The sequence below is a fragment of the Haliotis rubra genome, unplaced genomic scaffold (assembly GCF_003918875.1).
Source record: "Haliotis rubra isolate DU_JTF1 unplaced genomic scaffold, ASM391887v1 Scf2, whole genome shotgun sequence".
Taxonomy (NCBI): domain Eukaryota; kingdom Metazoa; phylum Mollusca; class Gastropoda; order Lepetellida; family Haliotidae; genus Haliotis; species Haliotis rubra.
The window spans coordinates 7705946-7728461 of NW_025766002.1; the positions used below are offsets into that span (position 1 = coordinate 7705946).

Sequence of the window (22516 nt, forward strand, 5' to 3'; positions counted from 1 at the left end):
TGAGTTGAGGTGAAATTGGGTTTTACGTCGTGCTTGAGAATATTTCGCTCATATGACGACGTGCATGCGTGTGTATGTGTATGTGCGGCTGCTTGTACTAGCTCAGACTGAAGCTGGTTTTATAGTGCTTGCCCACTGAGATACCATGCCGCAGTGAAGCATGAATACCCCACTCAGACACATTAAACTGACTCCGAGCCGACCAGTCCTTGTTGTACACATTAATGCCGAGCGCCAGGCAGGGACCAACAAGTACCCTATTTTAACGTCTTTTGGTATGACGCGGTCGGGGATCGAACCCGCGACCTTCCGCTCTCCGGGCGGACGCTCTAACCACTACACCACGGAGGCGGTCCCTGTGAAAAAGGAAACCCTTGACCAAGACTATACCATCTTTTATGGTTGGGATGTACGGGAATGATTAAATATGGTAAACAAATGGGGACACACAATCACTCGATCATGCTGAACCAAAGTAGTCTCTCACCAGAGTACTCGAGGCAGTAGTAAACGCATGGTACACGTGGGGCAGTCTGGGCCATTGCCATATAATACACATAGTGGACCATATTGCCATATAATACACATAGTGGACCATATTGCCATATAATACACATAGTGGACCATATTGCCATATAATACACATAGTGGACCATATTGCCATATAATACACATAGTGGACCATATTGCCATATAATACACATAGTGGACCATATTGCCATATAATACACATAGTGGGCCATATTGGACACAGATTATTCGTACAACAATCTTGATTATATGCAAATATAAGTGTGAAAAGCCATAATATCAATAACTATAAAAGAAGAATCAGTAGTACAATTATATAATGTTAGGAGACCGTGTCTGAATCACAGTCAAATAGTGACGGAAACAGGTGTTTGCGAAAACATGAGCGTAATACTAAGCTGCCACACGGGTGACACCCGTCACAAACACACGCAAAGTCAAGTCAACTGTTCACCTGAAGAAAACATATTGGACTCAAGAACTGGCATCGGACCTAATCGTTGTCATTGGTTCGTCCACGTATGAGGGGTACACATTAGACAAACTAGATTACACGGAAGAAATGAATATCTAGTACGTTATAATCTGGAAACCGATAATATCCCGTATAATCTCCGATAATTTTATAGTATATGTTCTCTCGTTGTCTGGAGGTTGTGTAGATGTAATTTCCAGCAAACTTTTCATTTGATGCCCCGTATTTCCTTCAGAACATCAGCTAAAATTGAAATGCCCTGAAAAAGAAAACATGTTTCAAACAAGACATGACAATGAGCGTTAGCGTCTTCGGATGTAAAATCTTTCTTTTATGTTCATTTGCAGGGTGTGCTTCATTAACCGATGCATAGCTAATACGCTAGGCTGTACTGTAGAAGGGTAGAATTCCAAGCTCAGTGAATGGTGAGTGCTTGACGTGAATCGACGGAAGTAAAATTTTTCTGGAGTTTAGGATGTCGAGAAGAGTACACGAACAAGAGTAAGCTACAACCCATTAATGAACATACACCAGCCAGTGGAATGTGTTTGAATTGTGAGTGCCCTTAATTCATAAATGATACGGTAGACACCAGAAATTGGTGTATCCATGCTAGGATTAGAAACCGGGTCTTCGTCGATCGACCGCTTTAACCTCTAACCACTTCGCTGTCATATTGCCCTAAACTTCATATGAAATGGACAGTTGTTCAGAAAGGAATATCTACGTATTTGGTATGCTTCAGGCAGCGTTTATTCGACCAGTGAAGATTCGGGTTAGAATTGGTCTTCAACAACCCATGCTTGTAGTAAGAGGCGACTAACGGGATCTGGTGGTCAGGCTTGCTGACTTGGTTGACACATGTCATCGGTTCCCAATTGCGTAGATCGAATCTTACGCTGCTGATCACTGAATTGTCTGGTCCAGACTCGAGTATATACAGACCGCCGCCATATACCTCGAATATTACTGAGTGCGGCGTAAAACAACAATATACATTGCTGTTGACTAACTATAAATCCGTACGATGGATGCCGAAGTAAACGAGCGAATAATGTTAGACATCCCTTTGAATATCAGTTTAAATCTGTTATACAGCAACATGAAAGGAAGAGCTATGACATATTACAAACCGCCGCGTCATATTTAGCTGGAGTATTGCTAATAGCGGCGTTAAACAACAAACAAACAAAACACGGTTTGACACATTCTTGAGTCGAGGACGATGCTGCAAGAATAATTGTCTGTGGGTTGAGCTATCGAATATTTTTGTCTCCTAACCGGATCTTGCTGGACACACCTTCAAGTAGCTCACCCACCTTTCAATCAAACGCTTACTCACCTTTTCCATTTGTTCATCCGTTATCCGTGAGTAGCTCAGCCGGATGTTGGGTCGTGATGCTCTGTCCAGTGAGAAGATGAAGCCGTCCATGACGAACACCTCCCGCTCCATCAGTCTGTCCACGACAGGCTCGGACTTGTCCACGCCCAGTAACGTCACCCACTGAAACATCCCTCCAGCTGCCGGAGACCACTCACACAGACCTGCGTTCATTGGGTTTAATTATAGATATGAATAAAAAACATATCATACATTCAGTAATTGTATTTAATAGAAAGCATCCATGTTTTGAACGGGTTTGATTTGCAGATTACATACAAAGGCATACACAACATTAACATCAGAGAATAATCAGTTCAATCATCCCTCGAAACAGATTCTTCAGGACGAAAAATGATGCAGCCAATATAAATGGAAAGCCGAACCAGATGTTATTATTTTTATATGATATTTGTATAGCGCCAATATCCAGCTCAGCACAGCTGCTCCAATTCGCTTTGTTTTTCCCTCGATCATTGGATGTCAATCTCAACGGCACATTGTATTTTTCAATCTCAACTCCCTGGGGATAATACAACTGTTGCAGCCGTTTAGGCGCACCAAGTTAATGTCGCTTTCCCATCCTTACGAGGTACCCTTTCACAGCTGGGTGGACTGGGACACATAGTCACAGGACTTTGTCCAAGTTTACTGCATGTTGCTGCACTCGCAACTTGGTGTTTGCACGTATTCATGTGGCCAACATCTGGTCATTTACTAACGGATTCGACCGCCTCCGTGGTGTAGTGGTTAGAGCATCCGTCCGGAGAGCGGAAGGTCGCGGGTTCGATCCCCGACCGCGTCATACCAAGAGACGTTTAAATATGGTACTTGTTGGTCCCTGGCTGGCGCTCGGCATTAATGGGTACAACAAGGACTGGTCGGCTCGGAGTCAGTTTAATGTGTCTGAGTGGGGTATTCATGCTTCACTGCGGCATGGTATCTCAGTGGGCTAGCACTATAAAACCAGCTTAAGTCTGGGCTAGTACAAGCAGCCGCACATACACATGCACCTTAAGCTCGCTGGATCACTAGCCTGGCGCCTTAGACAACTTGCCCACCAAGCCCTAACGCAAAGTTGAAAACCCCAAGTTCTTTTATGTGACCTTCTGTACTACAATAAGTACATGTCCCAGATTACCATATATATATATATATATATATATAAAGGTGCCGCAATTAATAACCTAAACTTCATCCCCAGATGGTAGATCCACAGATTTACCGTGGATTCTTACCATGACCCTTTCAAAGCCACCAAAAAGGCATAAAACAAAATGCGACTTCGATCTGCGACACGTCGGGATTTCTGCCCACATACTTACGTTTTGCAAAAATGGTACGGAACATATATTCAAACCAGAGCGGAATATGTTCTGTAGATCAAGACATTTCAAGTAGTGACCACTGAACAGTTGTTATTTTTAAAGTTGCATCGTATATAAAAGTAAGAAAGTATTTATTGTACCTCGGAGTTATAGTATTAATACGTCTTGGTGTTCACCTGTAAGATATTTATCCATGTATGACAAGAGTTTTTCACGTCTCTCCTTGTAGAAACTTGCCACATTTTGCATATGGCTGAGGAATTTGTCGTGGCCCCAGGTTGTCACAACCTTGGAGATTATCACCTGTAATGTATAAGAATTAGAAACCTAAATATTTATGCATTGTATACGAATGTGCGAATTATGCACCATCGCACTACAGAAGGTTACTTGGTGGCTTAGATATGCGATTACTGTTATAGACTCTAAAAATGCAAGGTGTTGGAACATAGGTGGACACAAGTAAGTCAACAGGGAATATATACGTTGTGAATAGTTACTGTTGTAGGGCACGTGGGTTAACGAAGAGATGTGCTATGTAGTGTGCAATAGAGGTCTTTCAGGACGAATAATTAGGATGTGTACCTGCGTTCTGAACAGTATTCCCGATATATCATGTCGTGTGAGCTTAGTATGGGACGAAAGGGAGTATTTCAAGTCTTAGACAATTGCCACTGTGGTGAACCACACGAGCAAGGGGGTTGTGCTGACACAGAGAAGGGTCGAACCGGAGTTTGAACCCATTACCACAGGTCGCAACTCCTACGCCTGACTCATAAGTCGCAAAGGCAGAGGTGTTGGAAGACGAGTAGGTGAGACGTGACAGATGGATTATATACTGTGGAAATACGAGGTGTTGGAAGACGAGTAGGTGAGACGTGACAGGTGGATTATATACTATGGAACTACGAGGTGTTGGAAGACGAGTAGGTGAGGCGTGACAGGTGGATTATATACTGTGGAACAACGAGGTGTTGGAAGACGAGTAGGTGAGACGTGACAGATGGATTATATACTGTGGGACTACGAGGTGTTGGAAAAAGAGTAGGTGAGACGTGACAGGTGGATTATATACTGTGGATCTACGAGGTGTTGGAAAAAGAGTAGGTGAGACGTGACAGGTGGATCATATACTGTGGAACTGCAAAGTGATCAAATGTAGGTGGGGTAGACTTGGGGATTCGGTGAACTTAAAGCGATGGGAAAAATTGCAGTGCACCCCAAGCTGCATTTCACCTGTGATAATGAGCTCGGGCCCCCTGTCGTGGGATGTTGTATAATGGTCATTTTGTCCACAATCTCCTTTGGTCCAAACAGGATACCAAGTCGACACCTTTCAACGAGATATCGGAAAAATAGGAAATACTATTTGACTATGTTTCTTAATATTTGAAAATAAATAAAAAATAATTATTACCCATTTCAATAATGATTGATTAAATCTGCAACGTCGCTTAAGCAACATGCCGTATTATGATGAAATTATTACTGCTTTAAGTTAAATACAGTCGTCTTGAAATGTGTTTACATTTAATTTGTTATTCAGTTCGATGCTAATGCCAGTCTAAGTAAACTTAGGCTCAGTATTATTCATTACACTGCTATACTGAGTGTAACAAACCCTAGTAGAAGGTCGCGTCAGCTAACCTTTGAACGACCTATGACCGTCCAATTAAAACGCAAGACGGCCGAACGAATTTAACCAATCAGACAACTGCTACTTGTTAGGGTTCGGCGGGACTTACACGATGGTTTTTGGATTTTCTCTTCCCCGGTCGCTGACACTGATCTCTCATCAAACGAAAATCCGCATAAAACACAGATATTTCACCTGCATGTATATATATATACGTTTATGGGTTTCTGATGACATGGTTACTATTATCTTATATTTCCGCAAGATGACATCCTGGAATGTTGACAAAAACGCTATTTTCAGCGACTGTTTACTCATTGTTATGAATAATGGCGTCCTCCGTGTGTATCACTCGGAACCGATCATGCTGAAAACAGCATTCGGAATCGTTCGAGTTTGTGAGGTAAAGGTTCAAATGGTACGTGCGAAATTAAACTTTCGCGATTTGGTAGCTGTGTTCTGATTGATCAGTCCTAAAGTTTAGCTGACGCGACCTTCTACTAGGTTTTGTGAGCCTCAGTATAGCAGTGTAACGAATAATACTGAGCCTAAGTTTACCTTGACTGATGCTAATGAGATCCCAATTTTTACATTCCCATGCAATCGGGATACAGTGGGACAGTGGACGTCAGTAATAATCTTACAGTGTAAAAGTAATTTTTCAAAGCTTCGCCTGTCTCCGATTCTTCTCTATGTTACAGAGTTAAGTTATGAATTATAGACACTGTTACAAACGATATCAACACCAATGTTACATTATAAGTATGTACGTCACTGACACAAATCAGAGACGTAACATTGTTATGTTATATATGTCATCAGCAAGTTACAAACATTAAACCATCAACATTGTTACATTCTTACATAGCAGGTATATAATAATAATAATAATTTACTAGATGATTTATTTGCTTGTCAATGCTGAGGTTTGAGTCCAAAAGAACGCCAGGGTTTTTCACAAGAGGAGAAAAAGGAATCGAAGATTGCCCAATGGAAATATCTTTGATGATAACGTTTCGTTGTCTTGAGATTGTGGAGATGACCATTGTTTCTGTTTTATAGTCGTAAAGTTTCAGCTTGTTAGCAGCCATCCAGGATCTTGTGCTGGAGAGGCATTCTTCAAGGTTGGACTTGCACTCTAGCTGACTTTGTTCTGAGGACTTAAAACTGTCAAACAATTGGCTGTCGTCCGAGATGATGATGATGAGGCACATGATGAGCAGACATCAGTTTTCCGAGCGGTTGAGTATACAGGGAGAAAAGAATTGATCCCTGGGGAACTCCACAGGTTAGGGTGTGACTGGATGATGAAGATGTTCCGATGTGAATGGACTGGGTTCTGTCTGAAAGGTAGGATCTTAGCCAGTCAAGAACTGTATTAGTCAAACCAAATTCTTTCAGCAAACGCTCAAGAAGAATTTCATGGTTAATTGTGTCGAAAGCCGCAGATAAATCCAGGAGGACAAGCAAAGCAGATTTACCATGGTCGACTGCAGGTCTGACGGAGTTCAAGACATAATTTAGAGCAGTTTCTGTGCTGTGAGCCTGCTTCTAGGCAGATTGGTAACATTCAGTCAAGTTATGCTGAGAAATTTGATCCGAGAGTTGTTGTTTGACTACTTTTTTCAGAACTTTAGACAAGAACATCAAATTTGAGACAGGACGATAGTTTTTTAGGCACTGAGAGTCAAGCGTGGTTTTCTTGATGGGTGGTTTGACTACAGCTCGCTTAAAGCATGATGGTACACAACCTGATGATAAACTTAGGTTGATGATCTTGGTAATGATTGGCAGAATGATATCCAGTATGTTCAAAAGGAATTTTGTCGGGATAGGATAAAGCTCAATAAAATTTGGAAATTTGTTTTGGGGAATTGATTGAACAAACGAAACCGAACGTTTTCTATGCACCCAAACGCATCCCAAATGTGGGTCAAATCGAAACTTGCTAACGGTATTGAGAATTTCGTGCACTTTGTGAATAAGACAGAAATGCATGCTTTTCCATATCCAAATGCACAAAATTCATTGAGAAACCAAATCATTGTAAATGCCTCATGAGAGATTGACAGGAAAACACATTTAAATGCTGCGAACAGAGAGAAAGAACAATAGGCATTATCAATATGGGCGTCTCACGCCCACGTTGCAAGGACGTTTGGATACTACCGTAAAACCATCAACACATTAATGGAACGTTTTCAGCAGACAGGCAACGTTGGATCGAGAACTGGCAGACCAAAGGTCACGACCCCTCAAGAAGACCGTTATCTGCTGACGTTACACCTAAGGATCGGTTCCTGACTGTCACAGAAACGTCATCAACTGCACTAGGTCGTGTTATCAGTGCACAGCCTGTATCAAGACGACTACGTACTGCTGGAATTCGTGCCTGTCGACCGACCGTGGACCAACGTCAACACCACTCATTGAAGAAGGTGTTGAAAGCCTCTGCCAATGTCGTTTCTTCAGCCATGAGGAATTCAAGACTCACTTAGATGGACGACAAGGGGTGTGTCGACGCAGAGGTGTACGGTACCGCGCCAGCATGCGTTTTGGAGGTTGTGCAATCCAAGAAATTTAGTGTGATGTAATGGGGTGAACGCGAGCATTTCTGATTTCTTTGGCAACATTGTTACGGGCACATTTGTACAATTGTCTATGGATCTCCAAGCCAGAGATGCGCCATGTGCGCTCAGCAAAGTGTCTCTTCCTCTTTGCCTCACGGACTTGATCGTTGTACCACGGTGATGCTTCATGATTACGAACTTGCTTCAATTTAACGGTGGCGTGTTTATCTAAGACGGCCGTCAAAGTAGAGTTAAAGAGATCAGATAACTCGTTAACGTCATCAGATGTGTTAGAAAACACATGCCCTAACACGGGAATGGCATGCCCTAACGCGGTAATGGCAAAACATTCCCAATTACGTCATCAGACGTCTCACAACGTCAGTGAGACGTCGTGTTCATGCGTACGTAACTCTCGAGGAGGACACACAGGATACTGACCACAAGAGCATCCTGGACTGTACATTGACTGACTGACTGACTGACTGACTGACTGAGTTTGGTTTTACGCCGCTTTTAGCAATATTACAGCAACATCACGGCGGGGGACACCAGAAATGGGCTTCACACATTGTACCCATGTGGGGATTCGAACCCGGGTCTTCGGCGTGGCGAGCCAACGCTTTAGCCACTAGGCTACCCCACCGCCCCGACTGTACATTGAATACATTGAACTAGATAACGAATTGCAAACTCTATGATTTAAATTATGAGACTGACATTTGACCCCCATGAGAATCATCACTCTGTAAATTTAATAAGTTTGTTTTGTTTACTTGTGTAAACCATTGTAAATACCGTGGAAGCCATCCATCCTTCCAATACAAATGAATTTTCATTAATTTCAATGCATTTGGTTATTTTTTCCTATGACAATTTTCGTCATGGGACACTCTCTTTTGGCATTTAGTTTATTAAACCATTGTAATATCATTCCGTAAAAACTCATCGATTTCGTTACAAAATCAAATCATTAACAATGTAACACATTTAACATTTGAGTATCATTACCCTGGGGATAACGTCTTCGAAAATGAATCAGCTCGTATTACACGTCCATCCGTATCCATGGACAGGAAGCTCGGAATGAGAGTCTGCATGAAACATCATTACAATAAATATTAACTGTCAATCCAAAATATAATGAGCATCGATCTAAGCAATTTGGATTTGACTTTCATACTTATATCTTACATACGATTTTGTTTCTTTGTTGTTTAACATTGTCTGAGCCAGACAATCCAGTGATCAACAGCATGAGCATCGATCTTCGCAATTGGGATACGATGGCATGTGCCAACGAGCCTGACCACCCGATCCCTTTAGTCGCCTCTTACGACAAGCATGGGTTACTTAAGATCAATTCTAACCCGGATCTTCATGGGTATGATGGCCACTGCGTACTTAGTAATAAGTGACTAATCATAGCCAATTGTTTACTGTACGAGTTGAAATGACAGAGGTTTCACCAAAATGGAAACAATCTGCTCCTTCTTTCCAACTATGACGGAAACAGTCGAGATATATTTACTGTTAAAAGCGGTATTTACCATAACACACTACTAACGATAGACAAACCCATTCCAATACCTTTTGCAAACCTAGCGGTGGGTGAGTATGGTTTTACGCCGCTTTTAGCAACATACCAGTTACATCACAGCGGTAGACACCAAAAATGGGTCAGCGAGTCTGATACTAATTCTAACCCGGATTAACCTAACGGGTTCTTACATATGAACTTAATCATACGTACATATATCTCTTTAAGCATTTACAATAGGTATTTCATCACTTAACACATGAAAAGGCAAATAAAAACAACTAACATTTTGCAGGAAGTAGTACGGATCGTCTTCCAAGATGAGGATGTTAAATTCTTGGCAAACTTTGTAGATGTCTTTCTTCCGTTGTTCGCTCAGGGTCAATCCCGTAGGGTTGCTGGCAGTGGGGACGGTGTACATGAGAGTGGGGCGCCGTCCCTGACTCCCCTCGTCCCACTCGGACAATACCTGCCTCAAGTGGACAGGGTCCATCCCTCCTTTATCACTTCGGATGGCAATGCCCCTGATGTTCCGTGGCAAGTACTGAAGGGGGAGGAAGGGAGAGTCATCATAGTTGGCGTCTAACTTATGGTTTGTTTCTAAATAAGTAAGTTGGTGAGTAAGTGAGTGAGTGGGGGAGATGTGGGATGGGTGGTTCAGCAGACTTTCGGAGGAGTAAATGGGTGAGTTGGGGGTAAAGTAGTTGTTGGGTGGGTATGTCTGAGAGAGAGAGAGAGAGAGGGAGAGCGTGTGCGTGCGTGCTTGCGTGCGTGTGCCGGGGTGCGCACCCCGTCCTGAAACTTTATTAAATCCCAGGGGGATCCATTTTGGTCTCAGGTGAGTAAGTTTTGGTAAGAGTATGTTTGGATGAGTATGTCTGGAAGCAGGAGTTGGAACATATACTTGTGGGTGGTCACGGGTAAGAGGGAACGTTTGTGTCCGCGGTGAGTGACAGGGTCTTTGGGTGTGGGATGTTCAATAAGAGGGAGTGTGGGTGTGTACATGTGAATGCTGAGTGAGAGAGTGTTTGGTTATGTAAGTTGAGTGTTTTGATGAATAAGAGGGTGAGTACGGACAAAAAAGTGTTTGAGTGAGTTAAAACATCGCACACAACTGGTCGGCTCTTAAAAATTCGAAAAGGTACTAGAAAGCACTTTTTACAAATGCTTTTTATTCATTTCACTTCAGCAGGTGTAGAGTTGGATACATTCATCATTGTTTTTTTAAAGTATATACAGTGAAGCGCTCAAAAAATCATGGACATGTCAGGTGTATACTATATCTGTAATACATTGTTCAGAGGTTTCCATTTGGAATGAAATTTAGGCAAAACATTGTTCTTACAAGCAATAATTATTTCGACTTTGTACACACCCTTGACGATATTAGCAAGACAGTCAATGGATAGTTCATTCTGTTTTATACTTGAAGAACGAATATATTTTTTGGCCAACAGGATAATGTGTGTTGCTAGAAGGCTAGCTGAACTGTTGCAAAAGAGAATGTCTTGATCAGAAATGGGAACATCACAATGTGTAGGATTAATATAAGGGTAATGCTATATTTGAGGGCATTATCATTTGCAGAAGCCTGCGGTCTTCCATTAACTGCCCGACGAATGAGGGCAGTTGAAAAAGACCGAGGGCTTCTGCAAATGATAATGCCCTCAAAAATAGCATTACCGTTATTATTGCTAAAATACATGGAATTTGTTTTGAAAAGAAAAAGGAAACAACGAAGGAATCTGACTGTAAGTTTACTCAACACCAACTTCTGACGGGGTTGACTACCCGAATGCAGTTACGTCATCGAACAATTCAAGTGACGTCACAACAGAAAGTGACGATATTCGACCTTGGCTTTTGACACGACCATAGCCTGCAACATGTCAAACTATGTCAGTGTTCGGGTTTGATCAAACAACAACGTTAATAGTGCAATTGTTAAGGTTAGCACCAACAAGAAAGCCAATATTACCGCTATTTTTAGCGGGAATTCGGGTTGCTTTGACTTGTTTGACCCAGAATATCTGCCAGTCGAAAGCCAATTAATGTCGAATGAACCGTAAGCCAACGCATCCACTATGACGTCACTTGACAACAGAACTGATAGTGGCCCGTCGTTAAGGTTGAGCGGTCCAATATCATTTGCAGCGGCCCGCAAATTTCTGATAATGGGAGGGCCGTTTCATGATAATTCCATGTATTTTAGCTATAATAAAGTGTTCAACCTTTCTCCCAAATTCCTGTACAAGATTACATTTTATGAACACATGTTGGAGGCTTTCTGGTTCAGATTGACAAAAAGAGCAAATATTTGTTTCAATTATCTTCATATGCACCAAGTCTTTTCTAGTATAAATTGCTCTGTTTATAAATCTATACTGAAAAGCTAAAAGCTTGACATCCTTTGTGCAGTTTCTGTATTTTCTAAACACGATGTTCCATGAAATATCTATATTTAGTTCGTTCTGCCATTTCTGACAAACTGTAGGTGGGGTATAATTTGCTATAAGTTTGTCATAGAAAATTCTACACCCCTTCATTTGAGAAAGTAGGTCTTGAAGACTTGAGTTTAGTGAGAGGTTTTGAGTGCTTACGGGATCAGATAAAAGAGTACTTTTCCAAGATTTGGGAATATTTTAGATGATTTTATTGTACTCTAAAACTGTTCCTTTGATGCAGTAAAGCTTTTGTATTTCATTGAAAATAAATTTTCACCCCATATATATCTTATTGTATGAATACCTCTGTTAAACCAATCTTCAATCAAGAAATTACTGTTTCTTAATTGGTGGTTCAACCACAAAGGTTCAGCCAAGATTTCTTCTGGTTGACAAGTATTTATCTTACTTTGTTGTTTATAATATTTACTCCAAATAGATAAAACATCACTCCAAAACGGGTTATCAATCCTTGCATGACTGTGAATAAATATTTTGTTGAAATGAAATAAACTGCGATTGCGAGTTGACGTTTTATTTACATACCTTCTGAGGCAGGATAACTTTAGTGCATTTATAAAGGATTTGATATCTATCATTCTTAATCCACCTTCTTCATATTTTTTACATATATTTGTACTAGAAAACACTTACCATAGGGCTTAATGTCTGGTAAATCACTTCTTCGGCGAGGAAACAACCTCCATCTTCCACAAACATTTTGAGGGACTGAAGGAAAATCACAAATCAAATTAAGTTTATTCAAATCACATAACAAACCATCAGCTTCACCAGTCTTGATTCCAAGATATAGATATAGTATCTCCTACGTAGGACTTAGTATCTCCTAAGTAGGACATACTATCTGCTTAATATCGCGTACGTAGGAGATGATAAATATATTATGAATAATTGTGTATATACACAACTAATGTTCCGTGAGGTGAAAGGGAAATTGATAGAAACCTGCAGTTATGTGGATGGGTCACACGTAATTATTAAGTCGAGCAACCACGTCCGGACTTGATAATAATTTCTTCCATTCTTTAATTTTCCGTTTTATGTCTACTTAGAGGCTAGTAATGGATAGTAAGTATTTACATTTCAAATCGGGGTACTGAGTGACGCTCAACATGCGTTGACATGCGTATGCCAATCGTAGCAATTGAATTAGTGCAAAAAAGTTGGGGTTTTTTAAGGTTCGGATTATGAAGTATGGGTATTAATTTGAGAAATGTTTGGTTATGCAGGACATTAGATGGTAGAAATTTGAGTCAGTGAATATTCATGACACTAACGCAGTGTTGCTATACATTGTTATTGTGTATGTGTATTACGTTAGGGTGACGTGGACCTTCTATTGATAAGTGCAGTTATGGCAATTTGCGTATGGTTATGTTTTATCTATCATACATGCAATGATCAATGATCAGTGTCACTCGCATTAAAATGTCGCATAGCCTACCGACCGGATCCACTTGAAGTCGTCTCGGACCAGAAGCACAGATTACTAGGGTCTAGTTCTAACACAGAATCCCCATGATGTGAAATGCCACAAACTCGACAAGCTGTAATATTTATTCACAAGAAGATGGTGACGTTGTCTTTTATCTCGGAGGAAGGTCAGGGAAAATATTGTTGACAAATATTTTCTGTGTCGACTTAGCTACTACACTCGACGGGCTTCTGAATCATGGGAATAAGCATGCATAGATTGCTACCGATAGTCTAACAGAGGTCTGTGTACGCAGATTATGACCCATGTGCAACGGCCTCTGAAATATCCAACTTATAACCATAAAACGTAACAGAAACAGCAACACATAAGAGTGAACTAACTGCAACGCGTACTAGTAGAGGAAACTGAGCGCAAGGCAGTAAAGTATAACAGTCGGTCCAACACGTGACAGTAATGTGCAACAATTAGTTCAACACATGACAGTAATGTGCAGCAATTAGTTCAACACATGACTCTAATTGTGAATGAAACAGTAGACTCTAATAGTGAATGAAACACATGACTGTATACTCTAACAGTGACTGAAGTAGGGGATTGTTTGCGTGTCTTGGGATTTAAGTCGACCATTTCAAATTAATGTATATTAATATATATCGCTCATCTCCTACGTAGGTGATATTGTATGTCCTACGTAGGAGATACGAAGTCTTACGTAGGAGATACTAAGTCCTACGTAGGAGATACTAAGTACTAAGTCCTACGTAGGAGATACTAAGTACTAAGTCCTACGTAGGAGATACTAAGTCCTACGTAGGAGATACAGAGTCTTACGTAGGAGATACTAAGGAGATACTAAGGAGATACGTAGGAGATACGTAGGAGATACTAAGTACTAAGTCCCATGTAGGAGATACTAAGTCCTACGTAGGAGATACTAAGTCCTACGTAGGAGATACTAAGTCCTACGTAGGAGATACTAAGTACTGTCCTACGTAGGAGATACTAAGTGCTAAGTCCTACGTAGGAGATATTATGTCCTACGTAGGAGATACTCATACGTAGGAGATACTATGATCTACGTAGGAGATAATGAGACTAAAAGAAAATTCACCATGGCCCTACTACGCTTCCGTAGAAAGGTGTAAAAGGCGTTATATTATTTTTTCACCTCTGTGTGATGGAAGCAATGGAAGACTGTATAATCGAGACTGGGTATTTTTTTTTTTAAATTGGTATACGTGTCTACATTTAAGATGTAAGATAAAGATGAAGACACGGTTTACCTGGACCACGCCCCATCGTCCTCCGCAGGTGAGTATCAAGTCGAGGGATGAGGGGAGCCCATTGCCGTCCATTGTTGGGGGGTTGTGTACACGCTTGTATAATTCCATTACCCATTCCGAGATTTTTGTCATCCTGGCGTTCAAGGATTCAAATTGTCAAATATGATACTTATAACAATAATATTCCTACTGTATTGCCCCAAGGCGTGGCCATATCGCTACACGTTATTACCCGGTGGGGCGGTGGGGTAGTCCAGTGGTAAAAGAGTTCCCTGGTCACGCCGAAGACCCGGGTTTGATTCCTCACATGAGTACAATGTGAAGTAATTTCTGGTGTCACCCGCCGTGATTTTGTTAGAATATTGCTAAAGGCGGCATAAAACTAAACTCACTCATTTCATCACAGTGTGTTTACTGGGCGAAAACTGGCACATTTACAGCAAAGGCACTTGCCTCAGCAACAAAAAACAGTTCAGTGTGGGGCAAGACCAGAATTCTCGAAATTCTGGAACATGCAGTCATACAGTCATCCACGCATCTCAGGTGAACTACCCCGGATTGAAACCAGACTGATGTTTGCCATTTGTGTTGATATTCGGGTGGATATGAGACTCGGGTCTACTGCAAGAGATTCTTACGTACAGGACATGGGAGAAAACATCGCATAGCTTGGGAATATGGATAAACTGTCCTTGACATTGTCCCGAACAGAAGTCCAGTTTATTTACACTGGACTGGCTACTGACGGAACTAGGGAATTCTTACCCCTTTGATTTTGTATACTGCAGAGTAGCCTTCATCTCAGAGGGAGTGATTTCTACCTCTTCGCCGTCACTGTAATACAAGATCATTCACAGATATAGAGGATATTTTGTTAATGTTGTCAAATAACATGTATATTTCATCTCGTGGTCTGACAAAGTTGATATGTTCACGAGTGGTTCACGAGATGAAATATACATGATATTTGACAACATTAACAAAATATTCTATTTATTATATTTTGATCATTGTTAATAAATGATCGAGACATCGAGTAAGTCTGCATTTTATTACGCAATCCAACTACAGTCTAGCCCTTGAGTTCCAGGCAAAAGTGTTATTCTGCTCAGTGAAATAACATGTTATTCTACTCAATGAAAATACCATATTTTCACCAATATTTACAGTATTTCACCCTTAAGAATATAATAAATAGTGATATGGTAACGTGTGTATTTCATTTTTCATGTCCAAGTGAGGACCAAAATTATTATTTATACAACTATGAAAAGACAAAAAGCAAAACTTTCTATAAGCATCTCTTTATCAGACATTGTTCTTTGGTAGAAGTTTAATGTATACCTGTTAGCGCCGACATTTAAAAAAAACCTACACATTTTTAATATTTTAAGAAAATGTTAAATTAAACTTTATTAAAAACAATTAAGTGCTTTTAATAGCCTAAATGTGTGACGTACATATACATATGTATTCTGAAGTTTAAACATATGGGTGCCGATGATACAACAATACAATGTATTCAGTTAATTACCAACTCTATCAAAACAATTTATTTCATACCATCATTTCTTCACAGTAGTTGAAGAGATTGTAACTGTTCCGACTTTTCATAACACTTTAAATTAGAACGAGCTTTAGAGATAAAAGCTTGCTTGTTGTTTAACACCACACAAAGCAAAATTTCAGCTTCCTCGAAACTTAACAAGAGGTGAGGTGAAATTGGGTTTAACGTCGTACTTGAGAATATTTCGCTCATATGACGACGTGCATGCGTGTGTATGTGTATGTGCGGCTGCTTGTACTAGCCCAGACTTAAGCTGGTTTTATAGTGCTTGCCCACTGAGATACCATGCCGCAGTGAAGCATGAATACCCCACTCAGACACATTATACTGACTCTGAGCCAACCAGTCCTTGTTGTACCCATTAATGCCGAGCGCCAGGCAGGGACCAACAAGTACCCTATTTTAACGTCTTTTGGTATTACGCGGTCGGGGATCTAACCCGCGACCTTCCGCTCTCCGGGCGGACGCTCTAACCACTACACCACGGAAGTGGTCAAACTTAACAAGACAAAGCAGGTGTAGAAAACTGGTGAATAACGTAAATGGACTATTGCGATAAGCTTTGTTACTTAATACCACTGTCAATGTTTCAGCCAAAGGAGCAGACGAAGGCAAGCATACTCATATTTGAAAACTGGATTTGACTCACAAAATTACAAAACTGAAACACAACTAAAGTGACGTAGAAAAGAAGGTATACACCTTTTTCTAAAATTTTCCAAACAACAGTATACATTTATATATTTTTAAAGATGTTTGATTTTGTGATTGTGACTTAATTTACAAGTCCCAAACATTGCGTACGTGTTTATTTCTAATCTATCTAATCTGGGCCAGACAAACCTGTGGTTGATGGTATGAGCATTGAGTCATGTATCATGGCATCCAAATATCAAAGTCGCCAAGCTTAATCAAGCATATCTAGAGTCTATAATATCGTTACACACATATTCGTCACCCCTTTCCGTAACCTTATCCCGGAATAACACGAGCTGGTCACGAATGCTCCCGACAAACTATAGATGCTGGGATTATATTCCAATCTAGCTTTCCCCGAGAAGCTAAACAGTATTGTAAAATTTATTCCGATCACCAAGGTTACGAGTTGTAATCCACTAAGCCATAACAGAATTTCTCTGCTCGATATGATGAGAAACAACGCGTTTTGTTACCTTAATGTTAAGGTTGCTTTGAGAAGAGGAAACTGTATGCTGTTAGGGAACCCCCCGTCAAACGATATATGTCCAGCCACGGGCGTCTTATTCTTCTGCTCTGAAATAGAAAGAGTGAGTGAGTATGATTTTACGCCGCTGGATATCAAAACAGAAAAATCTTCAATAGGAGCTATTTATTATAATAGTTTATTATTCATATATAGTTTTTACAAAGAAAAAAGAAATTCATTACATTATAATAACCGGAGGGCGTTACTCAATTGCAGAACCTGAAACCATTACCTTCCAGTTGAAACAGGGCGATGGATTAAAACACCCCCAAATGAAATATTAAAGGTCACATGCAACGTAAAACACAACTTTGCAGATTCTGATACCTTTCGGTATGGACTTACCGAAACAAATCGTCAAAAATGCAAATTCAACTTATAAAGTTGAAAAATAACGCGATGAAAAAAACCGCGCGAAATCGGAGTTCAAACGTTTCAATAATTTTCCCCCGACTTTTCTAGGGAAAACGGGTTTCAACAGCTGGGCTGCGCTGATAGCACGTGCGCAGTGAAGTAGGTACGCGCAGCTTGGAAGCAGTTGTCCGGTGAATACTCGGTGAAGGCTTTGGTGTGAGCTATTTTTCTAATGTTTTGTTGATATCTCACAGGCGCGAGCATTTTATATGTTATGACAGTAAATTAACTGTTAACACGTTCTTCTTCCCTAGTCACTTTCTCAGTTCGATACTTAAAAGCAATGTCATTATTTAGCGTTGACAGAATTTCCAACTGTGATATAGATATGTCGTTGTCACAGACTAAACTCAATGTCTTGTTTTATTGACACCTGTGTGTCTGCCTGCCTGTCTGCTAATGACAATATTCAATACACAGCTGCTATCACTGACCACATGCAATTTGAACTTAACACCAATCAGGCTATACACCATAAACAAAATGCATTGATTTATGGCCCGAGTTCGGTCTCTGTCACATTATGTAATTACACAGACAGGCAGGTGTGATACTTGAACACATGACATGTTATGATGTCTGTTGATTGCAAAATGTTATACACAAAGAATGAGCATGTATTTACAAAACCCAACATCTCTATATATACACACACAATGACCCGTGAGGGCATCTGCAAATGAACCAGCTGTTACACTTGAGTGCACACCCACCCGCTCTGACTGGGTTCGGTATCCCGGCTGCTTCGTTTCTTGGGAAGTAAACCGAATGTACACAATATTGCACTTTTGATTTGCGATTGTACGCTTATAATTTTGTTTATATGTTTTTTCATAACCAGCAATGTATATTATATGTCATGAATAAGTGATAATTGTGTTTTAATAATGTTTGATTTTTTTGGTTTCAAACGATATTGGAGATGAATTTCACTTTCTGGTTATTAGCCCTACCTTGGTCCTAGAAAGGAAAAAAAAGATCACCAACTATTACTGCAGAAATCCGAGTATTCACAAAACGAACATGTCCAGCTGTTACAATCTAATAAACTAGAAAGAATGAGGAAACAAGCGATATTTTGCAAAGTAATAATGTTTTACTTTAAGCAACGCCCAAAATAGAAAAACAATAACGCATGAGTATAACATCATTCATTCAACTTATTGAATGCATGTACAGACATAGTTTATTGACTTTATTCTTGCAACCATCCGATATGTATACATTACCATTGTGTATCATGCATGTATGTAACATACATACGTTTTACATAATAATGATGTATACGTGTATCCCTAATGTCGCAGAACGCGGCCGGAGTGTGTATAAAGTTCAGTTCAGTTCAGTCAGAAATAAATCAGAGGTACAAGTTGCGTTTCACTTGATGCTGCCAAACCTGGGAACTTCACCAAGTGAGTTCAAGTCGTCTTAATAACATTATTACTAAGCCTCCACTCAATCTGTCAGTCGGAATTGTCCGGCAAAATAAAGTATTACAAATTTTATCAAAACGTTACTAGGCTTAAACAGCCACCAACACGCTACAACCCGTGGATCTAAAATACATCCGTGATATCCGTGTCAGTGATATCATTAAGCAACACGTTTTTTGTTTCTTTTTATCCACCTCAAATATGGGTATTGTCTTTCGTTTCCTGGGGGTTTAGTGTCCTGGTACACAACTACAGCTATACTGAACAAGGACCTGATAAAACAGTATTCGAAAGTGTGAACAAAACTTCTCATCTGGGCATGAGTGAGTGAGTGAGTTTAGTTTTACGCCGCTTTTAGCAATATCCCCGCAATATCACGGCGGCGGACACCAGAAATGGGCTTCACACATTGTACCCATGTGGGGAATCGAACCTGGGTCTTCAGCATGACGAGCGGACGCTTTAACTATTAGGCTACCCGACTGCCCCTCACACTGAGAAAAGCACTCCCAGCAGAGTGAGTAAGTGAGTGAGTTTAGTTTTACGCCGCTTTTAGCAATATTCCAGCAATATCACGGCGGGGGACACCAGAAATGAGCTTTACACATTCTACCCATGTAGGGATCGAACGACACGAGCGAACGCTTTAACCACTAAGCTACCCCACCGCCCCTCCCAGCAGAGAGAATAGAGTCCATTACATAAAGTAAAATACACTTCATCGTCCATATGAACAGCTACACAATACCCATTGAACAAATAGGAGTGAGTGAGTGAGTGAGTGAGTGAGTGAGTGAGTGAGTGAGTGAGTGAGTGAGTGAGTGAGTGAGTGAGTTTAGTATTACGCCTCACTCAGCCATATTCCAGCTATATGGCGGCGGTCTGTAAATATTCGACCAGATAATCCAATGCTCAACAGCATGAGGTATCGATCTACACAGTCAGTCAGTCAGTGAGTGAATATGTCAGTCAGTCAGAGTGAGTGAGTGAGTCAGTCAGTCGCCTCTTACGACAAGCATGGGTTACTGACGATCAATATTCTAACCCGGATCTTCACGGTACAATGAACCAATAGGAAATTGTTTAGCATGCATATGCACAAAGGAAAACCGAGATTTGGTCGCTCAAAACTAACGTGCTGTGCAAATATGCATAAATCCCCCGGAGTGTATACCTACCCACATAGCGCCAAATAGGTGCCGGTTGAGTCAGTCTTGTTTCCTGATTGAAGAACGCACTGTAGTCTGTAATACGCTGGCCGTTACTGCATGCGGTACTGTAACGAAGGAAGGAGGAAGACAATGCATATTTGATGCCTGGGGCGATGTTGAAGCGAGATACACGTGACATTTTCTCACAGTCGACGACACCATGTACGTGCACGCAAATGGCAACGTTACCGAAAGGAGTCAATTCAATGGAATCTTTAATAGCCTTATCAGTACCCATTTAACCGAATTGCACATCTGTTCTTGTGTATTAATTCATATTAATGCATCGCAAACATCCCGTGATGAAATGAGCTGATCATACAACACCACAAGCTGTTGGCTGCTTCAGCAAATATACGGATAAATAACATATGTTTACATATGGACTAGGTAACTGCTGCTTTCATGTTAACGTTAGGAAATCATAAACAACGACTGAACTGCAACAGAAGTTCGATTAATCAATAACACTTACCCTTGCCCCTCTGCCATGCTGCGCTGTATGCCGGTGTGTTACGTATAGCCATAACGGAAGTCTGACCTGTGTCACTGAACAATCAGCGGGCGCATACCGTACTGTGTCAAATAAATCCCTTTTATATCCGGGTAAGGGTTTCTTGGGACACCCGTTGAAGGGAAGGTGGATGTGTCGAGAACGTTCTCTTGCAACTTTTTACCTGAAAAACAAAAATATAAAAGATCACTGGATTGCCTGGTCCAGATTATTTACAGACCGTCTCAAGATAGCTGGAATACTGCTGAGTGCGGCGTAAAACAACAAAGAAACCAAGCAGCCACGATGCTAAAAAGGCCATCCAATCAGGCTACAGCCATAAGCGAGAAATATACTGTGCTATATTAGTGATAAAGGAGATGAAGACGGTGACAAACAAGCTATGGCGGAGAAGAAGTCCAAGTTGTTTGTTCATATTAGAATGGGCGTCGGGGTAGCCTAGTGGTTAAAGCGTTCGCTCGTCACGCTGCAGACCTGGGTTCGATTCCCCACATGGGTACAATCTGTGAAGCCCATTTCTGGTGTTCTCGCCGTGATATTGCTGGAATATTGCTTAAAGCGGTGTAAAACTAAACTCACTCACTCACTCCTAGAATGGATGGACAAACCCTTGACACCTGGGAAGTGGTTGACTTGGGTTTAACGACGCTTTTACGTGTAACAGTGTTCCAGTGCGGGTCAGCTTAATGTTGGATGAAAGACTGAACTGGTGCGCGGCTTACACTTTCCCAACGTTGATGAAGTGAGTGAGTGAGTGAGTGAGTTAGTGAGTGAGTGAGTGAGTGAGTGAGTGAGTGAGTGAGTGAGTGAGTGAGTGAGTGAGTGAGTGAGTGAGTGAGTGAGTGAGTGAGTGAGTGAGTGAGTGAGTGTGAGTGAGAAGGTAAGTGAGTTAGCGTTGTGAAGCTGGAACGTATATCGACGAACACATGTACAGCGATCTAGAATGCCGCAGGTATTAAAGTGTAAGAGTACGGTACTATTAAACCACGGATTTTAACCGGATACATGTGGGATTCGAAACTAGCACAAAGCTAGATCGATCATCACAGTCTCTATTCGTCACTGCACATCATTCTCTATGCCTAATATCTCTTTTTAAGTCTTTGAACGGCGAACAGTGTGACAGTCTCCTTTTGTCCTAACGTGTTGCAAATAATCTTTACCGGCGCACCGCTACAGGGTAGATCACGGTATCGCGAAATCTCGAGAGGTCATCTTCAAGCTGAAATCCACACTTAGGTCGTTACATAAATAACATGACATACTGTCTCGCCCCAGGTCAGATTGTGTCTTGCGATCATCTTGTTACGGCGTGACTTATATGCAAATGTTATTGTGAAGTGTGTCATGTATGAAGCTACTGAGATGTAAAAGACAAACAACATACCGGGTTGTTGGGCGATGAGGTTGTTGTGCTGTGTCGTGGCGTGGCGTGGCGTGGCGTGGCTTGGCGTGGCACACAACTATGTTCGGGTGTTGGTACTAGAATAATGTTACAGGCTAGT

At 41.0% G+C, this 22516-nt stretch overlaps 1 protein-coding gene across 1 annotated transcript; it reads right to left on the reverse strand.

The window, feature by feature from the left end:
* Positions 1 to 380: 380 nt before the first annotated feature.
* Positions 381 to 22516, reverse strand: LOC124275465 (kynurenine/alpha-aminoadipate aminotransferase, mitochondrial-like). The gene is made up of 13 exons (XM_046711039.1): positions 22399 to 22516; positions 20973 to 21174; positions 20465 to 20562; positions 17387 to 17486; positions 15413 to 15481; positions 14648 to 14780; positions 12560 to 12634; positions 9748 to 10005; positions 8933 to 9015; positions 4952 to 5048; positions 3892 to 4018; positions 2349 to 2551; positions 381 to 1265 (listed from the first exon to the last, which is right to left on the reverse strand). The coding sequence occupies exons 2-13, from the start codon at positions 20987 to 20989 to the stop codon at positions 1215 to 1217; spliced, it is 1311 nt and encodes a 436-aa protein (XP_046566995.1). The 5' UTR covers positions 20990 to 21174; positions 22399 to 22516; the 3' UTR covers positions 381 to 1214.

Coding starts and splice junctions, on each gene's coding strand:
- LOC124275465 (XM_046711039.1), bottom strand. Junction 14,781..15,412: donor CAGTATACAAAATCAAAGGG/GTAAGAATTCCC, acceptor CTTGAACGCCAG/GATGACAAAAATCTCGGAAT. Junction 12,635..14,647: donor GACGATGGGGCGTGGTCCAG/GTAAACCGTGTC, acceptor ATTTTCCTTCAG/TCCCTCAAAATGTTTGTGGA.